Source organism: Ursus maritimus, unplaced genomic scaffold (assembly GCF_017311325.1).
Source record: "Ursus maritimus isolate PB19 unplaced genomic scaffold, ASM1731132v1 scaffold_14, whole genome shotgun sequence".
Lineage (NCBI taxonomy): Eukaryota > Metazoa > Chordata > Mammalia > Carnivora > Ursidae > Ursus > Ursus maritimus.
Window position 1 is genome coordinate 36,896,220 of NW_024423786.1, and position 22,395 is coordinate 36,918,614.

At 58.5% G+C, this 22,395-nt stretch overlaps 3 protein-coding genes across 4 annotated transcripts in view; 1 reads left to right on the top strand and 2 right to left on the bottom strand.

The window, feature by feature from the left end:
• Positions 1-3,043: 3,043 nt before the first annotated feature.
• On the bottom strand, positions 3,044-6,755 carry SMIM4 (small integral membrane protein 4). Its single transcript, XM_008703693.2, has 2 exons — positions 6,375-6,755; positions 3,044-3,147 (listed from the first exon to the last, which is right to left on the bottom strand). The coding sequence occupies exons 1-2, from the start codon at positions 6,523-6,525 to the stop codon at positions 3,056-3,058; spliced, it is 243 nt and encodes an 80-aa protein (XP_008701915.1). The 5' UTR covers positions 6,526-6,755; the 3' UTR covers positions 3,044-3,055.
• Positions 6,756-9,253: 2,498 nt separating this feature from the next.
• Positions 9,254-18,114, top strand: NT5DC2 (5'-nucleotidase domain containing 2). Of its 2 annotated transcripts, none has more exons than XM_040628706.1 (14): positions 9,254-9,485; positions 13,428-13,612; positions 13,747-13,821; positions 14,058-14,113; positions 14,230-14,323; positions 14,503-14,631; positions 14,742-14,802; positions 14,883-14,985; positions 15,106-15,207; positions 15,403-15,484; positions 17,221-17,307; positions 17,399-17,539; positions 17,614-17,678; positions 17,758-18,114. In XM_040628706.1, exons 1-14 carry the CDS (start codon positions 9,254-9,256, stop codon positions 18,017-18,019), a joined length of 1,674 nt encoding a protein of 557 aa, XP_040484640.1. In that variant the 3' UTR covers positions 18,020-18,114. The 2 variants fall into 2 exon arrangements, with proteins under 2 accessions (XP_040484640.1, XP_040484641.1); XM_040628707.1 differs by lacking the exon at positions 9,254-9,485 and adding an exon at positions 11,301-11,486.
• STAB1 (stabilin 1) overlaps positions 17,994-22,395 on the bottom strand; it is a 33,547-nt gene continuing 29,145 nt past the window's right edge. Inside the window, exons 56-69 of the mRNA XM_040628708.1 lie at positions 21,088-21,237; positions 20,878-20,982; positions 20,597-20,704; positions 20,316-20,509; positions 20,062-20,206; positions 19,849-19,982; positions 19,595-19,760; positions 19,378-19,487; positions 19,157-19,276; positions 18,921-19,070; positions 18,739-18,843; positions 18,495-18,641; positions 18,294-18,410; positions 17,994-18,198 (exon numbers count right to left, since the gene is read on the bottom strand). Coding sequence (XP_040484642.1) covers positions 18,142-18,198; positions 18,294-18,410; positions 18,495-18,641; positions 18,739-18,843; positions 18,921-19,070; positions 19,157-19,276; positions 19,378-19,487; positions 19,595-19,760; positions 19,849-19,982; positions 20,062-20,206; positions 20,316-20,509; positions 20,597-20,704; positions 20,878-20,982; positions 21,088-21,237 — 1,808 coding nt within the window. The 3' untranslated portion in view covers positions 17,994-18,141. The remainder of the gene's footprint in view (positions 18,199-18,293; positions 18,411-18,494; positions 18,642-18,738; positions 18,844-18,920; positions 19,071-19,156; positions 19,277-19,377; positions 19,488-19,594; positions 19,761-19,848; positions 19,983-20,061; positions 20,207-20,315; positions 20,510-20,596; positions 20,705-20,877; positions 20,983-21,087; positions 21,238-22,395) is intronic.

Consider the following 22,395-nt stretch of genomic DNA (forward strand, 5'->3'; position numbering starts at 1 on the left):
GAGTCACTGATGGTGGAAGGTAAGGAAAGCATGTCTTGTGTCATAAAGCAGTGTAAGCCCTTTCAAACAGTCAGCTGTCTGCGGCCCGGAGAGACCAGTGGCCCAGGTGTGTCTTTAACATGCTATAAGCTCTTAAAAACATGACCACACTTTCAGTAGAAGTGTTGGTAAAAATCAACCAACTGTTTTCCTCTAATATCACTTTGCAAATCCCTGTGGCTCTGTCCCCCTAAGTGTTCAGGGCTGTACGGCCATCTGTGCTCACGAGCATATTTTGAATAATCATTGATGAATAGTTAAACATTCCCACTGAACACTGTGAGCAAACAAATACTGCTGAGTGGTACTCTGTTCCTTTTTGGTTTGGAAGTGTGCTAGATCAGCTGAATGAAAGTTCAGAACTGAACAATGAATAGACTACTTCTATCCCCAGAATAGATGTGGCATTGGTATCTTGTGGGTTGCTCTTAAATGTGGCAAGAAATTCCAAATTTAATGCACATGTGTGAGGAGTACAAACTGATACTATACTGCTTTTCTAGAAGAGAATTGCTTCGGAAAACACCACGGTCCAGAGGTGTACTTTTTTAAAGAGAAGTAGCTTGGTGTGAAAAATTCAGACTTACAAAAAGAGAGGAAGAGAGATCAGTGTGTTTAAGTTATAACATCTGAGATTTAGGCAAGACTTCCAGAATAGAGGGCAATCCTCTCGGGTCCCCTCCCTCCCCGGGAGCTTTGTGCTTTCACTTTGCTATTGCTCGATAAACCGTGCTTTGCTGGGGCGGGGCGGGGGGGTGGGGCAGAGACTTCCAGAATAGGACGGTTAGACGGATCAAGATAGCTCTCTCAAGATAGCTCTCGTTTATTGAATTTTTACTGTGTACCTAAGTTTCCCTATCAGTTCATTTGATAAAGTGAGGCTCCAAAACCCACATTCTTTACCCAACACCACAATGGAAGTAGATTTCAAGCAAAAAATGCTAATTCAATTTTTGTCATTCTAGAAGTACGGTTTTTAAAATATGGGTTAATAAATGTTTTGCCTTGTAGTTTACACTAGCGGGCACTGCAGTTCTTTAATCAGCATATAAGAGCATTGCTCTTTAGGTTATTAAAGTTCCCTTAATAGATCCTGTGTCTGATAAGTCAGGTAGAGTCATATTCTGTACTAGGAGGGTTAAAATCTGTTTTGAGGTGAAGTTAAAAAGCTTTCACCTCGGTTAACAAAGGTTAGTTTTTACTCTCTAGCATGCAGACTAATGTGCTCTGAAAGTATCTTCGATTTAACGCAGTAATTGCTTGCCAGTCTCCTTGCCTTGAAGTGAGACATTTATCATCTTCGAAGTTTTGTTGTCCTTCAGTAAATCAGCACTCTAATATATATTTTAAAAAGAAGAAAACTCTAAGGAAGGTTAAGCATGAATTTGTAGCTAGTGATTCCCTCTGGGGTGCAGAAGGGGAGGTGGGCCAGGGAGGGAACCCACAGCAGACACAGAAGTTAGCTGACGGTTTTATTAGCATGTACAACTTTCCTTTGTAAAAGGTGTGTAAATCACATATTCTCTCTGTATCAATGGGTGGGGGAAACATGGAATAAGGCCATATAACTGGGAGAATCCTACCACAATTTAATTCCCTATGCTGCAGTTAAACCACTAAAATGCCTATGAGGGTAGGTTCAGTAGGAACTCTCTAGGCACACAAGTGCATAGGAGAACTTCCTCCTTCTCCCTGGTGCTGTGGCTCAGACTGGTCTTCACACTCAAGACATCTCTGAGCAGTGATCTGAGCTGGTGCGGGTAGTGCTTGAAGGGGATCTGAGTAGTCAGTGGCTTGCTACTTATACTGAATTGGTTCTAACATCAATGGACTAACTTAAATTAGAAAAAACCCTAGAAAAACTTGGGAAGGTATGTTTGTGGCAGAGATCTCTAACTTGAGAATACCCTGTGGCCTTAAGCATCTGCTTCTGTATATTCATGAGCCATCATTCGAAACCACTGTGAAACTTAGCCTTCTTTAATACGTAGATACGTTCTTGTTTGAGTAGATGTTGGCTGTAGTTATCAAGCATGGATTAAAAGGAAAAAAAATGGATAAAGCCTTTGCTTTTTCTGTCAGCTGACCCAGACTTACTCTGGGTCAAATTACAAAATCTCTCCCCAGTAGACTGAGCCTCTGACTTAGCTAAAGTCTATGGTGGTTTTATGGTTGCTTCTCAGTGAGAAGGTCCACTTTTCTCAGGAAAGCAGCAGTGTCTTTATCTTTAGCAGCTGGAGGAAAGCACATCTTCATCTCAGGTGTGAAGCCTTTCCCCTCTGGAGTCCTCGTGGAGGTCCAGCCCTTGTATGTTAGTGGGGACAGGCAAAGGAAGGAGTTATTTCTGTTCACAAGAGCACTTGACCTGAGTAATGTGTGGTCAGGAATTCCGACCACCCTCGCACAATGGTGACAGATTGGTAGCTGGCAGAAATGTAATCTGCATCATTATCCTGGTTTAAATAATCTTGTAATAGAGATTTTACGTCCATGATTAAATCTGCTGCAAAAAAGTAAATAACGTTACCAGTTTGTTGCCTAAAACAAAAGACTTCACAAACAATTCAGACTGTACTAAAAAGCATCCTGCTTGATCCTTGAATTGTTTAAGAAATATTTCATGGAGGGGCGCCTGGGTGGCACAGCAGTTGAGCGTCTGCCTTCGGCTCAGGGCGTGATCCCGGTGTTATGGGATCCTCTGCTGAGCCTGCTGCTTCCTCTCCCACTCCCCCTGCTTGTGTTCCCTCTCTCGCTGGCTGTCTCTCTGTCGAATAAATAAATAAAATCTTTTAAAAAAAAAAAAAAGGAAAAAAATATTTCATGGAATAGATTCAATGGTCAGGTGTGTTTCAGGAGGAAATGGTTTTTCCATTAAGTGCTGTCCAACAGTGACTTGGGAAGTATTGAAGCAGACAGGAAAGCTATAAAAATTCTTTGTAAAGGCAGTTCTGAATAAGAACAAGAACTCTGAGAAGTACATTTTCAAAGGAGTTGAAATCAGTAGTGAATTTCGTATTCACTTTATTGATGGCTGAAGTCCAGTCTCTGATGCATTCTCCAGCCTTCTCTGATACTGTCGTTCTGAGGCTTTTCTACGGTAGACATCATCTGTGTCAAATAAAAATTTTACTTAGACTTTTAAGAAACAGGAATTAAAGGTACTCAGATCTGACTAATTTAACCAACAGCCTAGGTCTGTCAGCTATTTCTGAATCTCATTGTTTAACTCAACGCCAAAATAAACATTTAAAACAAAACTTGGGGGGCCCCTGGGTGGCTCAGTCGGTTAAGCGTCTGCCTTCGGCTTGCTCGGGTCATGATCCCAGGGTCCTAGGATGGAGTCCTGCATTGGTCTCCCTGCTCAGCGGGGAGCCTGCTTTCTCCCTCTGCCTGCTGCTCCTCCTGCCTGTGCACGCTCTCTCTCTCTGATGAATAAAATCTTTAAAAATAAAAAAATAATGAGTTAAATGAGGACTATGTTAATACAGTTCTGGACTTCAATACCATGGTAAGAGTCCATATCTTCAAAGATAGGATCATGTCCTAGCACACCTCTTAGCGATGTTTTAAGACCTTCCTCATTTCCTTCCCTGCCTGCCCCCCCACCCCCGCAAAATGTCTATTTTCTCTGAAATCATCCTTAACTGAAGTTCCTCAAAGACACTTCCTGCCCCAAGGCTCTCTGCAGCCCCCTCACCCAAACCCAGGAACTCAGGTAGGGAGGTGAGGTCAGTTCCCTTGTTCTCGGCTGCCACTCTTCCACACTGCTCATTCTCCACCCTTTCTTGGCGGCTTATGCATCTGGCCCAGTTCTCTGCATGGGCACCTGCTCTCTACTCCCCCCTTCAATCGCTGAAAACGCTGGCATCTAGCTCAGGCTGCTTGACCCGTCCTGTGCCATCTTCCCAGACAACAGCACCTGCCATAGGGATGAAGTGCTAGCCCCCTTCACCTCCTTGACTTCTCCAGTCAGCTTCTGCCATCTACCTGCAGTGCTCTCTGAAGTAGTAAATTCATCCTGCTCTGACCACAACCTCTACTACTTTCTAGTCGTTCTGTCCTAGGACCCCTATTACTTCTTCCCCAGGCACCTGGCCCATGAATAAGCCCCTCAGCCCCATCTTGTTCTCTCTTCCTGCTCAAACCAGCTGCAATTCCCTTCTATCAATATCAGCTTCTTGACACGCCTTCAAAACTCCAACTATAGATTCATCCAACTGCCCTCCTCCATCTCTCACTCTGCTTGCTTTGCACTTGGGGCCAACCAATGCATTTAACTGGGCCCACTGTGATGCCTAATAATCCTGTTTCCTCAGTCATGACCCTGACCCTTCAACTCACCCCCAGATGGCCATGAACTTCTTCACACAGTCATCAGTAAAGAACTACTCCAGCTAACTTCCAAGGGCTACTCCTATGGCCCTGCTCTGATCCCAACCTCTCCTACCTTCTCAAGAGCCACTTATCTACAGCCTCTCTCCACTCCCCTTTCCTGACCAGCATCTTCACATCTTCCAAGTCTCCTGGTGTGGAGAGGAGGGCTGACCTCCCATTCGCATAGTTAGACTTCCTGGACCTCCTATCTTCTGTGATACCTCCTGGTTTCCCTCCTTGCCTCTCTGGCCACTCCCAGTCACCCTTAAAATGTTGGGATTTGACTCTTTTATTACATATCTGCTTTCCAATGACCCACAAACCCAGATCCACGGCCCAGATCTGCCTCCTGAGCTTCAGATCTGTATAACCATCTCCACCCTAGCATGTCCAAAACAGAGTCCAGACTGTCCTGCCAGTTTCCCCCCTGCACCACACCAACTGTCCTACCAGAAGTCTCCACTCATCTCCTGAGTCCACTCAAACAGGTGGCCCTGTTAGTACCACCTCCCAGGTGTCTCTCCACTCCACTCACTCCTTGGCATCCTGTCTGTCCCCACCCAACCAGGCTACCATCTCAGACCCGAACAACTACACAGCCTAAGCATTCTCGCCTCCTCTCCACTAGAAGCCATTCTCCTGTGTTAATCCACTGCTGCTTAAAACCCTTCAATCCTTTGGGTATGTTCTTGGTTCTCCAGTCCTTCTGTGGCCCTGCCTAGGCACATTTCTAACCACTTAATCCCTCACTCCGCTCACCTGCAGTCCCTCAAACACAGTAAACATTCACACCGTGGCCCCATGTGTGCTCTTGCCACTAGCATGAGACACTTTCAACTCCACAAACATTCCCCTCATCTGGCTGACCTACTCAGTCAATCTTCAGGTCCCACCTGACATGGTAACTCCCCGATGCCTTCCCTGCACCATCTGATCCAACTGAGGTACCCGCACCCAAGACCACCATTGTCCCCCCCCACACACACTTCCCCTCACAGCACTGATCACCCTTAATAGTAACTGTCTTTATGATGGGTCTCTGCCATTAGAGCTCTTCTGGAGTGGGGGACTCTGCCTTGTTCATTATATACTCTCATGGGTGCTCACTAAATACTGATGAACGGATAAACAAAAAGACTGAATATCTTTGGAAAACACTAATGTAACAATGTTTTTAAAATAAGGGTTGTTGAGGGGACACCTGGCTGGCTCAGTCAGTGGAGCATGCCACTCTTGATCACAGGGTTGTGGGTCTGAGCCCCATGTTGAGTGCAGAGATTCAAAAATAAAATCTTTTTAAAAGAATTTTTTAAAAAATAAGGGCTGGCCATTCACAAGTGATACATGTTTCTAGAGAGGGATAAAGCAGAAAGGACCCACGGGGTGGGAAAGCCCATTAAGGGGAACTGGCCTTTCCAGAGCTAGTGCTCTGCAAAGCAGTGCCAGGCATTCTTTCCACAGTGCTCGGCCCTGGTGCCAATGACTCGGCCCGGCAAAGACAGTGGTAAGTAGGCCAGGCAGACCGGCTCCTTCTCCAGGGTTTGGACTGAAGAATCCAGAAGAGGGCTGGCCAATTAGGAGTTTCCATGAATCTTCAGGATCCCACTCCCTTCCACGGTGCTGCCCGCGAGTCCGTTCCTTAGGACCAAACAACGTCACCGGCCTACAGGGACGAGGGGCAGGCTTAGGAGGAGGAGCGTCCTGCGTGGAGTCATGTGTTCTCCCCTGAAAGTGCAGGGACCGTCTCAAGGTTGGACGCCAATGTGCCTTTGTCGCCCAGCTTACAAGAGAGCCCGGGCCGCTAATGGAACCGTACTTGCCCTTCTGACCACGGTAAAGTTAGCTCAGTGCTCTAAATGGAATGAGCGGTCTGCAACCCAAGACTGTCCCCCAGGAAAACGGGTCCCTAGCCGCCTCCTGCCTTCCTGAAATAAGACGGACGCTGCTGCACCCCCACTTACAGAAGGTCTCCTGGCCCACACGCAGTTTAATCATGATCCACTCCATCGTTCCTCCCAGGACAAAAAAAAAGGGCAGGAACCTGTAGACGCCGAATCGCTGCTTCCCGGGCACCCGCTGCAGGACCCGCTTCACTTGGGCCCTGGAAAACATGCCCGACCCAGGTCGTGGAGAGGGGTACGGCGGAACCGGGAGCGACGGGAGCTGCCCCAGCCCCCGGCCTGGAGCGCCCAGTTACAGCCGAGTCCGAAGGCCGGGTTGCGGTGCCAGCCCTGCCCTGCGCCGCGGCCGGCCGGTGCTGAGCTGAAGGACGGGAGCGCGGAGCCCCCGACCCGGAGCCTGGGTGGCCACCAATCAGAGTGCCGTGGGGGCGCGCGGATCCGCCAATCCGAGTGCGGCGGAGCGCGCGTGCTCCGTAAGGCCGAACCGAGCCTGAGGGAGCTGGCGCAGGCGCAGGCGCCTCGGCTCTGGAGGCGGGGTGGCTCAAGGGGGCGGGGCCTCCCACGTGGCGTCGACCCGGCCCCGCCCCGACCTCCCCCTTGCAAGCCGGCGCTCGGAGTTGGCGGCGGCACCCCCTACTCTGCCACCGCCATCTTTTTTCTTAAAGTCCTGGTAGAAGTGATGACCCTCTCTGATGGACGAAACGTGTTCCGCATTTTACTCTAAAATGCAATTATGCAGTGCTTTTATGCATTTATTTCGGGGTCGTGACTGATGACTAGAATTCTAAAAATAACAGAATTTGATAGGCATTCTTGAAAGCTGAACTTTATCATTATCACAAAAGTCCAAGCAATCACCTTGTGACAACCCTGATATTAATAAAAGCTATTCTGTATGGGGCACTTACCGTTATGCAGGGACTTGTAGGTCACCTCCTTATTCGCAATAATCACAGAAGAGCAGAGGTCAAGAACAGGGGCTTTGTCAAACCACATCCCTTGCTCCACAAAATGGGGGCCTTTGCTTTGATGCTGTGAGGATTTAGAGGTAATGCAAATAAAACACTTAACACAATGCCCAGAGCATAGTAAGTGATCAATCATCATGAGCTAAAATAGGATGATGATGGTGGTGTAAATGATTTATTCGGTGCCAGCTCTTTACATGTATTCTAGAAATGCCCTCTATTTACATCATCCCCTTTTATGGGTGGGAAACTGAGAAGTTAAGAGATTGAGCCAGGTAGAAGCAGAGCTCTGACTCCAGAGCCTTCACCCTCGCTGAGTCCCTTGCTTGCTGTAAAGGATGGTCACCTCATTACCTAAAGGCTAAAAAAACAACAGGGGCCTATCTTTGAGAAGGGAGACAAATATTACACAATCTAAGAACATCAAATGAAAATTTGAAGTCAATAAAAAAGTTTGGTGATTGCGAACACAAAATATACAAAAATAGGCTGGAAAAGAGAGAGAAAGCAAGCAGGGCCCCTGGCAAGGGTCACAGAGTGTGATGCTGAGTGGAGGGGTGAGACCTGCTTCCCGGATCACCTGCCCTCTCCTGGGGCCTACCCTACCAAGCTCCATGCACAGCGCACACACTGGCTGGGAGCTCACTCCAGTTTCTCTTGGTGGCTCTGGGAGCCTGTCACCGTGGGGCACCCATCTCCCGCCCTGAAGAGGCTTATATGTGGACAGGTCCCCCAACGTCTTCTTAGTTCAGCTGGGCTCCCATGGGCCTACCCTTTGGCCTCCATCCCACCCCAGCTCCTGGCCCAAGATCTGGCCCACCGTATGTAGGTTCTCAGCCAAGGTGCAGTGGATATTCAAAGGCACACATACACCCTTAAACCAGGAGGAGCACCCCAAGGAACACAGAGCGTCCAGCTAGCCAGCTCCCCACCAACAGGGCACAAGGGTGCTAAGTTGGCCTCGTCTGCGCCCAGTGCACGGCCTGGTACGCATGCGGATCAGGAAACAGCTCTGAGTAAAAGAAAAACAGGTGGAGAGTGGCTGCAAGCAGGAATGCAGAATTTCGATGGAGAGTCTGGAGACATCGCTAGAAGTGACCGCGGCAAGGGGGGCGGGGGGGCGGGGGAGGCTGTGCGGGGAAGCGGAGAGTGGGGTCGGTAGACCATTTGCTGAGGTCAGAACCAGGCAGGTGCAGTGACCCGGGCCCACTGCTCTTTCGCGCACCGCTCGTTCGTCCTGCTCCGAGTTAAAAGGGGTCACCTGAGTAAGGTACAGGGAGGAAGCAAGGAGGGGCAGCTTCAGCGGGCGTCGGCGGCGCTGCGGGTCCCTGCAGGTCCCGGGGTCTCACCCGGCGTGGGGCTGGCACCGGGCGGCGCGAGGTAAGGGCTCTTTATTCGCTAGAGTGAAACGGGCCGGCCTCTGGTCTGCGGGGAACAGGACCCTCGGCGCAGGGCTGGCGGGGAGCGGCGGCGGAGCTGAGGTCAGGAGGACAGGGAGGGGGATGGGGAGAGGGCAGGAGGACCTGGGAGCCGAGAGGGAGACAGAGTACCGGGGAGGGGGGTCTAGGGAGCCGGGAGGGGGGAGGGCCGCCGCGCTCCGCCCCGCCCCCCTCCACGCGCCCCGGCCGTCCATAGCCTCAAGGAGACGGCCGTTCTTAAGCCCTCCAACCTCCCGGGAGCGGGGCCGAAGGAGCGGCCGCCGCCGCCGTGGCGACCGAAGGGGGGCGCAGAGTCCTTCTCGGCCTCGCGGAGACGGGGGAGGGGGCCCGGGAGTCCGCCCCGCCCCGCCCCGTCCCGGGACCTCCCGCCCCCCCCGGGCCGAGGGGCGCGCCCATTGGCCGGCCCGGCTCCGCGCGCCGCGCCCATTGGCCGGCCGCCGTGAGGAGCACGCGGCCACCGTGGCGGGCGCGCAGTCGGAGGGCGGCGGACTGGCCGACGGGCCGAGGGCTGCGCGGGCGGCGCGCGGCGGGCATGGCGGGTGCGGGGCTGCGGGCGGCCGCTCGGCGCTGGCTGCCGTGCAGGGGCCACGGCGGGCCGCGAGCCTCCTCGTCCTCGCCCTCCTGCCCCGGCTGCGGCCCCCCGGGTCCCGGCGCCCACTGCCCTGGCGCCCCGCGCTCCGCGCCCGCCCCGGCGCCCGCCGGCGGCGCCGAACTCAGCGCGCACCTGTGGGCGCGTTACCAGGACATGCGGAGACTGGTGCACGGTGGGTGAGCCGCAGTGGGACGGGCGCCGGGGGTGTATCCGCGCGGCGGCAGGCGCGCGACCGGGCGACGAACAGACCGGCTGTCTCGAGCCGTCCCGGACGCCGCTCTTCGGGGAAAGCGCCCTGGTGGGGCTCGCCGGGGCCCCGGAGACCAAAGGCCAGGCAGCTCTTCGGGAGAGGCTCCAGCGGGTCGTCCCGGGGGCCTCTGGGGCCGCCCCGACGCCCGGAGGCAGGTGGGCCGACGGGAGGTTTGTTCCCTGGCTCCGTCTGCAGGAGCTCGGGGATCCCGAAGCCGCCTCTGGAATGCGGAGCCCCCACCGTCTTTCCTGGTGACCCCGCCTGCCAGGAGGCTGCGGCGGAAATGCCCCCAACCCCTTGTTCTCTTAGGGGCCCTTAGTTGGGGCGGGAGCATCGGGGACAAAGCCAGCCCGCGGCGCTGCCAAACCTAAGCGGACTTTGCAGACGCCTCTAGATTGCGACTGAGGTCCGGAGTACTCTCAGCCCAGGAGGGGAAGGTGTTGGTTGGAGAAATGAGACCAAGCCGCCCCAGGGCCCTGGAGTCCACCAGGGTGGCTGCATCCTTGGCCAGGACGCTTAACCTCCTGTACGCTCCTCTCTAGCCCTCTCTCCCGCAGCAAAATGGGCTGATAAGGCTTGAGGCCTCCCCCAGAGAGGCCAGGCTGTGATGCCCTGATGAGGCCAGAGAGCTGAGAGTGCTCAGTGTATGTCCCTGGGTCTCCTGAAGCTCTGGCTCTGCGGCAGGCAGATGTGGTTTGGCCTGACCATATCAGTGACCAGCATGGGGGGAGGGGGCTGCTCAGCAGGCCTCATCCTCTCAGACCTTCAGTATCCACAGCGTTAAACACAATCCTGGGGCCAGTGTCACAGGGTTGTGGTGATGACTCAGAGGGAACCAGGCCAAGAAAGGGCAGGGAGCTTCCAGAGGAGCCCCCAAGGGTGATGCTGCTCTCGTGGTAAGACGAAGTGACCCCATCTGGAAGATTACAGCTGAGGGAATGGGGCTTCTGCTCCAGCTCTGTGGAGAGCTGAATGGGGCTCACCTGAGAAGCGCAGTGCAGGATAGTTAAGACCCCTGAGGAACGGTGGTTCTGAAGCCCTTGGGGACTCCACGCTGCACCCCCTCAGTGGAGAGGACAGGTCTGGGAGGTTATTTTATTTTATTATTATTTTTTTAGATTTTATGTATTTATTTGACAGAGAAAGTACAAGCAGGGGGAGCTGCAGAGGGAGAGGGCGAAGCAGGCTCCCCACTGAGCAAGGAGCCCTCTGTGGGGCCCAATCCCAGGACCCTGGGACCATGACCTGAGCCGAAGGCAGACACGTAACCAACGGAGCCAGCCAGGCGCCCCCTGGGAGGCTGTGTAAGAAGAGGTGTTTGCTCTGGGTCTGGAGAAGGCCTGCAGAGCAGCCTGAGGAGCCTGCCTTGTAGGTGTGGGAGAGAACATAGCGAGGTCTGTTGGGCTTTGGCGCACCAGGCGCACCAGCATCTTCAGATCTCCCCAGCGACACCCAAGCTCCTCTTGATGTGAAGGGGGCAAGATCATTTCCAAGATGCCGTGGTGAGTGCCAGGATGAGCCAGGCTCGCACCCCAGAGTCCTAACTCAGCCCTCTTGACTGGGTTTTCGGGGGGAGATTCTGGGCATTGAGATATGCCTCAGGCTAACGCCTATGGGCAACACTTGGCCAGGAAGCCAGGCGCCAGGCCACTGCCTCTGCGCCAGCATGGGGACGCTGGAAGGCTAGGCCTAGGGGGAGAATGATTAAGGCAGGTGGAGGGGCCCGAATTTGAATCTCAACTCCGTTGCCTACTGCTGGATGGTTTAGAGCAAGTGACTTCACCTCCCTGAGCCTGTTTCTTCCTCTGGATGATGGATGAATGAGTGTAACCACCTCATGGGATGGAGTGAGGCCTGAACATGATGAGCCTCTAAGGCAGCCGGCACGTGCACCCAGCAGCAGCTGGGAGGACGGCATCCACAGTGAGTCTCACGGCTGCCGTGGGAGGAGTCGGCCCCAGAGCCTGGGGCAGGAGTGGGGCAGGCTCAGGAGAGGAAAGGGAGGGTCTGCACAGTGAGCGCAGTGAGCTTGGGAGCTTGGGAGGCCGGTGCCGGTGAGGGGTATACCCCGCTGTTCCGGCCCCGCGCACTGCCACAGCACTGTGGGAAGGAGCTATGGTTTCCTCAGTCCAGAAATCCGGTTAGGAGGGCAGACCCTGTGGGCTGCTTCCCCACCCTGCTTTGTTCCTCAGAGGATCAGCCGACCCCTGGAACGTCCTCGAGGACAGAGGCAAAAGCCTGGACGTGGCCAGCACCCTGCCAGCAAGTGGCCTCACCACCAAACCCTGCCCTCCTGGGGCTCTACTGGACATTGTACCAAGAGTTACTGTTGGGACCCAGGAACTCAGGCCCGTGCGGAGAGCAAGGCCCAGGGTCCTAGTGACCTCGGAGGGGCATCTCAGAAGCAGCTCCCTAGAGAGCTGGGGTCAGCTGCGTCCCACGTGCGTCCAAGTGAAGAGTATTCTGTCTGCACCCACCAGTCTGAAACAGCTGCTCTGTGCCAGGCTTACGTTGGCCTGGGGCCCCAGAGGAACCAGCCACACTTGTTCCCCCACCCACACCCTGCGCTTGGCTCCAAAGGAAAGGGGGTAGGGATGGAGCCTGTGTTCTGAAGGGGCCTCCAAGGCAAATGGTCGGAGCATGGGGGCTCGTCAGTGTCTGTCTGCAGGAATGCCGCGTGGCCCAGGGCTTCTGCCTCAAGATGATGCCTAGTTGTGGCAGAGACGGATTCCCTGGAGGTGTGGGCCCCAGCCACAGGCTAGAGGTCTCAGGAATGGGGCTACGTGGAGCCCCTGCAAGTTCTGCCTGCCCCCCTCTCCAGCAGCCCCTACTCCTTGAGAGACGCAGGGGAATCTGGGACAGGGAGATGACGGGCTCCAGAGACACGTCGCCCATCTGATCCTACACTTGCTGCGGGTGCACAGCGGGAATGCTGCACAGAGCACGTTCCATATGAGCCCTCAGTAATTCTGTAGGTTGGCATGATTTTGATTCCCCCTTTAAAGATAGGGAATCCGAGGCCCAGAAGGTGAGGTGGCTTTCCTGAGGTCGCAGCTGTGAGAGGGAGAGCTTGGCCTGGTCTGTCTGACCCCAAAGTCCATGCCCTTTCTCTGTCCACCTCCCCTGGTGTACAGATGGGGAAACTGAGGCAGATGAGCCTGGGACCCCTCATCCTCATCTGCCTCCCTGGGACCCTAGAGCCTACTTTGCACAGTGTCCCACTCAACCCTCAGGAGCAGGCAGGGGCCTGGGGTGGCTATGACCACATCCCCAGAGGGGAGCAGCCTGGTTACTTGCCCCACAGCCCAACATCACACGTCCTGCCTGTCGTAATTAGCAATGTTCCCTGGCTAGAAGCAGCAAATGTCATTATGTAGACTGGCGGGCAGCTGAAATCCGATTAGAGGGGCCACAAGCCGTGGCAGGTGCTCCGAGCTGGGAGTGCAAGTGACAGAGGAGCTGCCCAGTACCCCCCACTCCTGTCATGTTCCTCAGCCCCAGCCCCAGCTGCAGGCAAGGTGGCAAGGGTCTGAGCATAGCCATGGCTCTGATGGGGCTTATGGGAGCCTGGAGGAAACATGGGCTCAGTGCACCTGCTGGGCTTCGGGCACTGGTGTAACCCAAGACCCATAGCCAGGAGCTCCCACTGGGGCCTTGCCCATTGCCAGCTCTGTCTTACCGCAAACATGTGACCCCAAGTAGCCTCTCTGAGCCTCAGTTTGACCATATGCACCCTGGGGCTAAGATTACCCATCCTGGGTGGTTTCATGAGGCTCCCAGGCCTAGGCACCTGGAAAGTGCTCAGTAACCATTTATTGCTGCGGTGGTCATTTTCCTCATCACACATGCATCTCCTCCCTCCAGACCTCCTGCCCCCCGAGGTCTGCAGTCTCCTGAACCCCGCAGCCATCTATGCCAACAACGAGATCAGCCTGCGTGACGTCGAAGTCTACGGCTTCGACTATGACTACACGCTGGCCCAGTATGCAGACGCGCTGCACCCCGAGATCTTCAGTGCTGCCCGTGACATCCTGATTGAGCACTACAAGGTGAGGCCAGCCGGGCAGGTGGCCCTGGTGCTGGAGAAATCCCAGGCTGAGTCATGGGGGTCCCCTGAGGCGGCTGCCCACCCAGAGGCCTGGTAGTGCTGCTGGCTCAGGCCTGGCTCACTCCCCCCCGACAGTACCCAGAGGGGATCCGGAAGTATGACTATGACCCCAGCTTTGCCATCCGAGGCCTCCACTACGACATTCAGAAGGTGAGTGGCTAAGCCACAGACTCCGGCAGCCCCTCCCGACCGGATATGCTTCGGCACTACTTCCGTAGCCCCTGTCCTCTAAAGGGGGGTGCTATGCCCTTGGCCTCAGATGTAGCTTCCCCGTGACGGGTACATGATCCCCTCGGTACCTTCCGATTGGGGCTTCAGCACAGAGTCCGGAAGAGCCAATGCAGACCCCTTTCTCCCCACCCATCCCACTCCTCTGGTGCTCCCAGAGCCTTCTGATGAAGATTGACGCCTTCCATTACGTGCAGCTGGGGACGGCCTACAGGTCAGTGCAGACTGCCCGGCCTCACCCTGCTGTCCCCCTCCCACCCCGAACTATCCTGTGGCCTCGGCTCAGGACCACTTTGGACTCCTGATTGTGATGTCTGCACACGCACCCAGGGGCCTCCAGCCTGTGCCTGACGAGGAGGTGATCGATTTATATGGGGGCACCCAGCACATCCCTCTGTACCAGATGAGCGGCTTCTACGGCAAGGTACTCACTCCACCTGCCACGGCCCCGGGCGGCCAGCACAGCGATCTCGCTATGGGGCCCACACCCTGGTGCGCCGGCCCTGACCTGCGGGCCGTGCCCCTCTACCAGTGTGGCCAGGCAGATTCGGAGCCCTTGGTCTGTGGGGCTGGGGGTTGCTGAGGTGGTGGCCCCCTCTGCAGGGTCCCTCCATCAAGCAGTTCATGGACATCTTCTCGCTGCCGGAGATGGCGCTGCTGTCCTGCGTGGTAGACCACTTCCTGGGTCATGGCCTGGAGTTTGACCAGGCGCACCTCTACAAGGACGTGACGGTGAGGACCTTCGGCCTGCCTCTCAGGGTGGCAGGGAAGGTAAAGTCGGCCACAGGAGGGCGGGCCTTCCTAGGCCCCCCTGACCCTTCCTGCCCCTCCACTGCCCCCAGGATGCCATTCGAGACGTGCACGTGAAGGGCCTCATGTACCAGTGGATCGAGCGGGATATGGGTAAGGGTAGACCGTAGCCCCCACTGCGGCTTCCCTGGCAGGGCTTCGGGCTGGCCCTCACAGACCCTTCTCGCCATTAGAGAAGTACATCCTGAGAGGGGACGAGACATTCGCCGTCCTGAGCCGCCTGGTGGCGCATGGCAAGCAGCTGTTCCTCATCACCAACAGCCCTTTCAGCTTCGTGTGAGCTGCCTGCGGTGGGGAGGGCGGCCCGGGGCAGGGGGTGGGGAGCAGGTGGGGCCCGGGGAGGGGCCTCCCCCGCCCCTCTACTGCCTGTTCCACCCCGGCCCCACCTCTGCCCAGCGACAAGGGGATGCGGCACATGGTGGGTCCCGACTGGCGTCAGCTCTTCGACGTGGTCATTGTCCAGGCAGACAAACCCAGCTTCTTCACTGACCGGCGCAAGTATGGGCCTAGTGGGGGGGATGGGGTCGGGGTGTGGGGACTGGCCTTTGCTCAGCACCCCGCGTGCTCGGGGTAGGGACACCCCCTTGTCGGCGCGTGGTCCATGTGCACAGGCAGGGAGGGTGCCTCCCCTCCCCCCCCCACCCCAGTCCCACACTGGAAATCCAGCCCTTTACCGTCCCCACCCCGCACCAGGCCTTTCAGAAAACTCGATGAGAAGGGCTCCCTGCACTGGGACCGCATCACCCGCTTGGAGAAGGGCAAAATCTATCGGCAGGTGAGTGCCATCTGGGTGGCCTCACCACAGCCCCAGACTGCGGAGGGGACAGCAGCACTGCCTCCTGGGCCCTGCCCCACCACCACACATCAGCCGTGCCGCCGTCCCCTCGCACTGTGTCCCGGGGCACCAGGAAGCGGCTGTCAGGGCATAGGCCTGGTCAGGCTGCCTGCACTGGAATTCCAGGTTTACTAGTGGATAGCAGAGGCAGTATGGCCAAGCCGCTTGGCCTCTCCGTGCCTTGCTTTTCCTCATCTATAAAAGAGGTATAGTGTGAACAAACAAACGAGTGTTCTTCTTCAGTTGTGGTATAAAGCCCTTAAAGCAGCCAGGCATTTACTAAGTACCCCGCAGACGATAAATGGTACTATTACTTGGGGCTGACCACTCTGCTACAGCCAGACCAGCTGGTAGGAGTAGCTCACAGGCCTTTGGGGGAGAACCCCTTTCCTAGCTGGTGTCTAGGAAGATGAGAAGGGGCCTTGTGCTGGGGTTTGGGTGGTGATTAAGGAGCAGGATTAAGGCATTTGGCCCTGGATGGAATGCGGAAATCCTGGCTGAGCTGGTCTCCTTGAGGGTGGAGGTTCCAGGGGCTGGGGGAGGGAGGGGTCAGCAGTTGGGTCAGGGGAGCGGCCTGGGGTATCTAGAGCTGAGGCCTGGCCTGCGGGCAGGATTCATAACCCAGTGGCCCCCAACTCTCCATGGCCCCCTTGGGTGCAGGCTCTTTCCCTCAGCTCTGAGGATGACACTCTTTTGTCTCGGCATCTTGGCTAAGCCTGGGGAGGGTCATGCACCTTTGTGGGGAACATGGGACTTTTTCTCCTCTGGCAGCTTTTAGCCTCGTCTTTATGCCTGATGATCTGAAGTTTCAGAGTGTGTGTGTGTGTGTGTGTGTGTGTGCGCGCGCACTGGATCCTGCTTGCTTCTCGTCTTTGTGCCCCCTCCCTGGCTCCCCTTGCGGGAACCCCAGGCTCCGTCTTGCCTGATGCAGCACCTGTACCTCAAGATTCTCTCTCAGTTCAGGGCGCATCCTCGGTGTGCTGCCCACTCATGCTTGACTCTGCGCCCTCCCCACCTGAGCTTAATTCCGCCACGAAGCCTTCGGCAACCACCTGTGTGCACGGTGGCTGGCTTCTCCCTGGCCGCTGGCGGGCTCGGGTTGCTATAGTAACTCCTTTGTGCTGAGTGTGAATTCTGCCCACTGCTGGGGCATGGGCTCCTGTCCTGCAGCTGCGCACTTCTGCGCTGGGCCCCCTGCCCCGCTTTCTGCTCTCCGGAGGGCTTCCTCTATTGTGTTTGAGCCTGACTGCTCTCATCTCCCCTCTGGCTCTGGAGCAGGAGGGGCAGATGGCTTCGCAGTGAGGTCTGCCGGGTCCCTCCGGGCTCAGGCCGGGGAGGACAGGAAGGGCTTTGGGGCCATGGGCTTGCTGCTGTGGTTTGTTTCCCACAGCGTGGGATCACTGGGGTGGGTGTGAGGCCACAGGGCACCGTGCCAGGCCTACAGGAGGCTTTCCTGGGGCAGGCAGACCCCTTCCTGACTGCGAGGGGGAGGGGACAAGGGTCGGAGCCCGGGGTCGGTGAGGCCACGGGAAAGGGCAGCCGGGTGTCCAGCTGGAGGGGCCTCGCTGCCTCTGGGGATTTGGGAGGAGCAGTGGAGAACAAGGCATGGTTCTGGCAGCCCCATGAGAGCCCCCTGGTACACTGTGCTCAGCGGTGCCCCCCCCAACTCTCCCCAGGGAAACCTGTATGACTTCCTGCGCCTGACAGAATGGCGTGGACCCCGCGTGCTCTACTTCGGAGACCACCTCTACAGTGACCTGGCGGTGAGCCGGCCAGGCTGGGCCCAGCGAAGAGAAAGGGAGGGAGGGAGCCCCGCTCACTGACGCTGAGCCCCGTGTCCACCCCGCCCTGCAGGACCTCATGCTGCGGCACGGCTGGCGCACGGGGGCCATCATCCCCGAGCTAGAGCGCGAGATCCGCATCATCAACACGGAGCAGTACATGCACTCGCTGACGTGGCAGCAGGCGCTCACGGGGCTGCTGGAGCGCATGCAGGTGGCGGGGGTGGCGGTGGGGGGGGGCAGGGCTGCCGCCTGGGCACACCCCCAGCACCCCTTCGTCTCCTGCAGACGTACCAGGACGCCGAGTCGCAGCAGGTGCTGGCTGCCTGGATGAAGGAGCGGCAGGAGCTGAGGTGGGCAGGGTGGGTGCGGGGCGGGCTCTCAACCCTGCCTCTCCTGGGCCCCCCACGAGTGGCCCGTGTCCCCCCACAGGTGCATCACCAAGGCCCTGTTCAACGCTCAGTTCGGAAGCATCTTCCGCACCTTCCACAACCCCACCTACTTCTCGCGGCGCCTCGTGCGCTTCTCCGACCTCTACATGGCCTCCCTCAGCTGTCTGCTCAACTACCGCGTGGACTTCACCTTCTACCCGCGCCGCACGCCCCTGCAGCACGAGGCGCCGCTCTGGATGGACCAGCTGTGCACCGGCTGCATGAAGACGCCCTTCCTTGGTGACATGGCCCACATCCGCTGAGGGCACCTTTATTGTCCAGAGCAGGGCCTGACCCCTCCTGCCCCGCCCACGCTGGGCGTCGGTCCAGGGCGGGCAATAAAAGTGGTCTCCCTCGTGCTGTGCCTCTGTCCGGCCTAGCCGCGTCACTTGACCGCCAGGATCCTCTGGGTGTCGGGGAAGTCGTCCTCCAGGAGCGAGTCCTGGGTGTGGCGGGGAGGACCCTTGGTGGCTGGGCCGAACCCAGGCCCTGGGCCCCTTTCTACCGCCCCTCACTGCCCCCCCCACCCCCACTCACGTCAAAGGGTTCACAAAAGGCATCGTGGCTGCCAAAGACGGGGTTGGGGACAGAGACCAGGGTGGGGCTGGTCCCTTCCTGCCAGGGGGAGAAGTCCTCCTCAGCATCGCCTTCCGCCTGAGAAGAGAGGTGACTGGTGAGGGGCCTCGAGCAAGATCGGTGGACCCAGCACCCCCACCCCCACCCCCAGCCCAGCCCTACCTGGAAGGTGGAGAAGCCAAAGCCTGTGGCCTTGCCTCGAGCACGGAGGTAGAAGGCTCCAGCCACCAGGCCAAGCAGTGCTCCAGCAGCCACCACAGCCCCCACACCTGCCACCACAGGTGGGGCCTCAGGTGCCACCACCGCCCGCTGCAAGCAAGGAAAGTGTCAAAGCCAGACAGGCCCCGGCTGTCCCCTCACCCCTTGCTGTTCTGCCTATTGTCCTCCCCACCCCCCACCAACTCACAGGCTGTAGGGGTGCCAGGAGAGGCCTGGCCAGAGCGTGGATGATGCCATTGAATGCCATGATGTCCCACACGACAACATGGCTAACCACAACCGCTCCTGGGGCCTGTAGGGAGAACAGAGTCAGGCCTAGTGGGTGAGTGATGGCTGGGGCCAGCGGGGAGGTGCAGGGGTCAAACTCACCACAGGGGCCCAGGAGCTGTTGTCAGGGCCCACAGCACTAAAGACGAGGCTGAGGCCCGAGTGGGCAGGGAGCACGGTGTCCTGGCTGGCGTTGGTGCTCAGGAAGGTGGTGTTGGAGGCATGCAGCTCCAGGTCAGGGCCGCTTAGCGTCTGTGGGCAGAGCAAGGCCTGTCGGCGCCGGCCAGCCAGAGGTACCTGCATTGGGCCTGGCTCTGCCCACAACCCCTGCCTGTTACCATGTTGTCCAGGAAGCCTTCGTTGACAGGAACGAAGAGCGTTTTGTAGGTGAGCTCATCATCCAGGAAGTCCAGGAAGTCGAGACCCCGAGGGGTGGCATTGGCATAGCCCAGCAGCATCTGGGGCGGTGGGGGGAGATAGGACCGTGGGCAGGCTCCCTCCCCAGGGACCCCAGCTACCACCCCCCCCCACTCAGCCCTAAGGCTGGGCCCCTGCACACCCCATAGAAGGTGGAGAAGTTGGCCGTGGCAGCCAGGACATCGAGCAGCTTGCCATTGCACACGCTTGTCCCGTCACCCACAAAGCCATGGCGGCACCGGCAGGCCACATCTGCAGGAAAGGTGGTTCGGGGGCAGGGGGGCCAGGTCAGTGGGAAGGGGCCAAGCCAGAGCGTAGGGGCGGGAGGGCTCTGGGACGGGGGAGAGGGGGTGCTGCACCTTGCTCGCGGTAGCAGTAGGCATCCCAGGACTCCGAGCGGTTCTTCCGGGCGCCCAGGCTGACAACGCCAACTTGACCACCGCCACAGTCCGCCGCGGGGAAGACAACTGGGTGGGCAGCCGAGCCGTTGGCCAGCCAGCCCGTGAGACACTGGTGGAAGCCCAGCTGCAGGGACAGGAGGGGATGCTGAGACCTAAGGCCCAACTCGAGGGGCCCCCACAGGCTCAGCTCCAGACCCCTGGGCCCCACACACCTTCTGGGCAGCAGAGAGCTGAGGGAGAGAAGCAAGAACAGCTCCCTGGGCCCCACAGGCCGCCTCGGCCTCTGAGAAGTTCAGGCCATAAGTACCACTGGGGGCCTGGAGGTGGAAGACCCCAGCCTGCTTCTCTGCAGAAGGAGGGACGGGTGATCAGGCCGGCAGCACCGCGGGAAAGCACGGGCGCTGGGGGCGGGCAGGGAAGCACACCCTGGAAGTGGAGGTCCGCGCACACGGCATCCACATGACAGGGTGGCGGCTGGCCCAGGCAGCGGTCCACGGGCGGCTCGGGCTCCTCCAGGCACTGCAGTCCATCACCCACGTAGCCGGCATGGCACACACAGCGCCGTGTGTTCTGGGGCGGGAGAGCAGGCGGGTGCTCTTCAGGGCCCCGGGGTGGGGGGCGGCTCTATGGAGCCTCCCCGCACCTCCCTGCCCCGCGGCTCAGCTCCCTGGCTGCTCACCGGGCCGGTGCTCAAGCAGTCGGCGTGCTCACTGCAGCCCCCGCGGCGGCCATCCGCACAGGGGTCGCGGGCCCGGCAGCTCCAGCCGTCGCCCTCGTAGGCAGGCAGGCAGGCGCAGGTGACCACGGTGCCCACTTGGCTGCAGTTGGCGTGCTCGCTGCAACCACCATGCCCGTCCCGGCACAGGTCCGCCACTGGGGGCAGGGAGAGAGTGGCAGGACCGGGGGACAGGAGGGGCGGGGGGGGGGGGACTCCCGCCTCACATCCCACCCGCTGCTCACCTGTGCACGTGCGTCCATCCCCTTCATAGCCCAGGCTGCACTCACAGCTGTTGTTTGCGCGGCACACGGCCTGGGGTGCGCAGGGCGGGGCACACACAGGCTGCAGCTCTGTCCCCCCAGGGCGCACCCCACACATCCAGGTGAGGAGCTGCCCTCCTGGATGCCCCTGGCCCCCCCACACCCCGCCAGGGCCTCGGCCTGAGTGTGCAGTCGGGGCACACCCCGGTGTCCGCAAGCAGGTACAAGCATGCAGGGTGGGCACAGACGCAAAGGGCACTCACTCAGCTGCACCTCACAGCTCGGCCCCGTCCAGCCTTCTTCACAGAAGCAGGAGCCGGAGCCCCCCAGGCCCTCATCACAGCGGCCATGGGAGGTGCAGTGGCAGGCTGGGGAGAGGGACAGGCAGGAGGATGGGGTCGGTGTGGGGGCCCCAGGGCCCAGAGGACAGGGTAGGGCAGGGCGGGTGGAGGGGAGGCAACAGGATGGCCCACCTTCGCACTGGGGCCCAAAGGCTCCTGGGGCACAGAGTTCACACGCCGTCCCCGTAAACCTTGCGTGGCACTGACACTGCCCACTGCCACTCATGCCGTCCACGCACACGCCGTGGCCACTGCAGGGGCTGCTGGCACCGCCAGGGCAAGCTAGCGGGTGGGGGAAGGGAAGGGGGAGGGGCCGGGGCTCTCCTCAGGACCCCTACCTCACCCAGCCTCACCACACTGTCCTTCCCGCACCTGGGCCAGCCAAGCTCTTCCAGAAGCCGCAATCCCCCCAAGTCCCCTCGCTGCTGAGAAACCTAAAGACACCCCACCCAGGGTTCTCTCCCAGTAAAATCCCCTCACCACCCACACCTGCCCCCACCCCACCACCACGTTTTCTCAGGAGCAGTGGCCAGAGCTATGGGCAGCACCTGCAACCTCAGGACCCTCACCTCGGCACTCACTGCCATAGTGACCGGGGCAGCAGCTGGGTTTCCAGGTGGTGGTGACACAGTTGCGGTGGCAGCCCCTGCCCAGGCCTTGGGGTTGGCCCCAGAGGCTGGACCGGGCCCAAATGCTGCGCAGTGCCAAGGAGTGCAGTGGAGGGGATGTCCAGAACTTTGAGTAGTATCGCCAGCAGGCCTCGGGGCTGCCCTGGGCCAAGAGGAGTCAAACAGCCTGAGTTTGGTGGTCCCTGGGCCCTACCTGAACCCCCACCCAGCTCCCAGGGCCTCACCTGTTCCTGTGAGCCCTCAGGACAAGGCGGTTCCAGCCCGCAAATGCTGCAGATCTTCTGGAAGGAATAGAAGCCAACACAGCAAGATCAGATGGATGGACAGGACAGGTCAGCTAGGGTCCCTGACTGTCCACCTCTGACCTATGGCCTCCCTCACCAGCCCCAGCGGCCGAGTCTCAAAGCGGTCACAGCGGGCACCAAGGCCAGGTGGCTCCAGCAGCTGGTCGATGCCGTAGGCCAGGCCACCCTCAAAGGGCAAGTGTCGCTGCACGATGCGGGCTTCGTCCTCACCCACTGTGAGCTCACCCTGCAGGCAGAGGAAAGAGAGTACATGGGATCACAGGGGTACCGCAGCCCCCACTCCCAGAGCCCCCAGCCCCTGCTTCCCAGACTCACCGGCCGGGCACGGCTACAGGAGAAGGAGATGGGGGTCCCGTGCATTGTGCGCAGTGGGCCCAGGTTGGGCAGGTCAGATGCCAAGGCCTGAGCGGATGGAACTACAGTTAGAGCTGGGCAGGCAGGCTGGGTGGCAGGCAGTGGGGACCAAGGACGGGGGGGGCGGGGAGCACCCACCTCCACGTTGCGAA

Excerpts from the sequence above, each read along its gene's own strand:
- SMIM4 (XM_008703693.2), bottom strand. The coding sequence starts at position 6,525 with ATGTTTTCCAGGGCCCAAGTGAAGCGGGTCCTGCAGCGGGTGCCCGGG. Across the intron at positions 3,148-6,374 it reads TGTGGGCCAGGAGACCTTCT|ATGATGTCTACCGTAGAAAA; the intron begins GTAAGTGGGGGT and ends TATTTGACACAG.
- NT5DC2 (XM_040628706.1), top strand. The coding sequence starts at position 9,254 with ATGGCGGGTGCGGGGCTGCGGGCGGCCGCTCGGCGCTGGCTGCCGTGC. Across the intron at positions 14,114-14,229 it reads CAGCTGGGGACGGCCTACAG|GGGCCTCCAGCCTGTGCCTG; the intron begins GTCAGTGCAGAC and ends ACACGCACCCAG. Across the intron at positions 15,485-17,220 it reads AGGGCAAAATCTATCGGCAG|GGAAACCTGTATGACTTCCT; the intron begins GTGAGTGCCATC and ends AACTCTCCCCAG.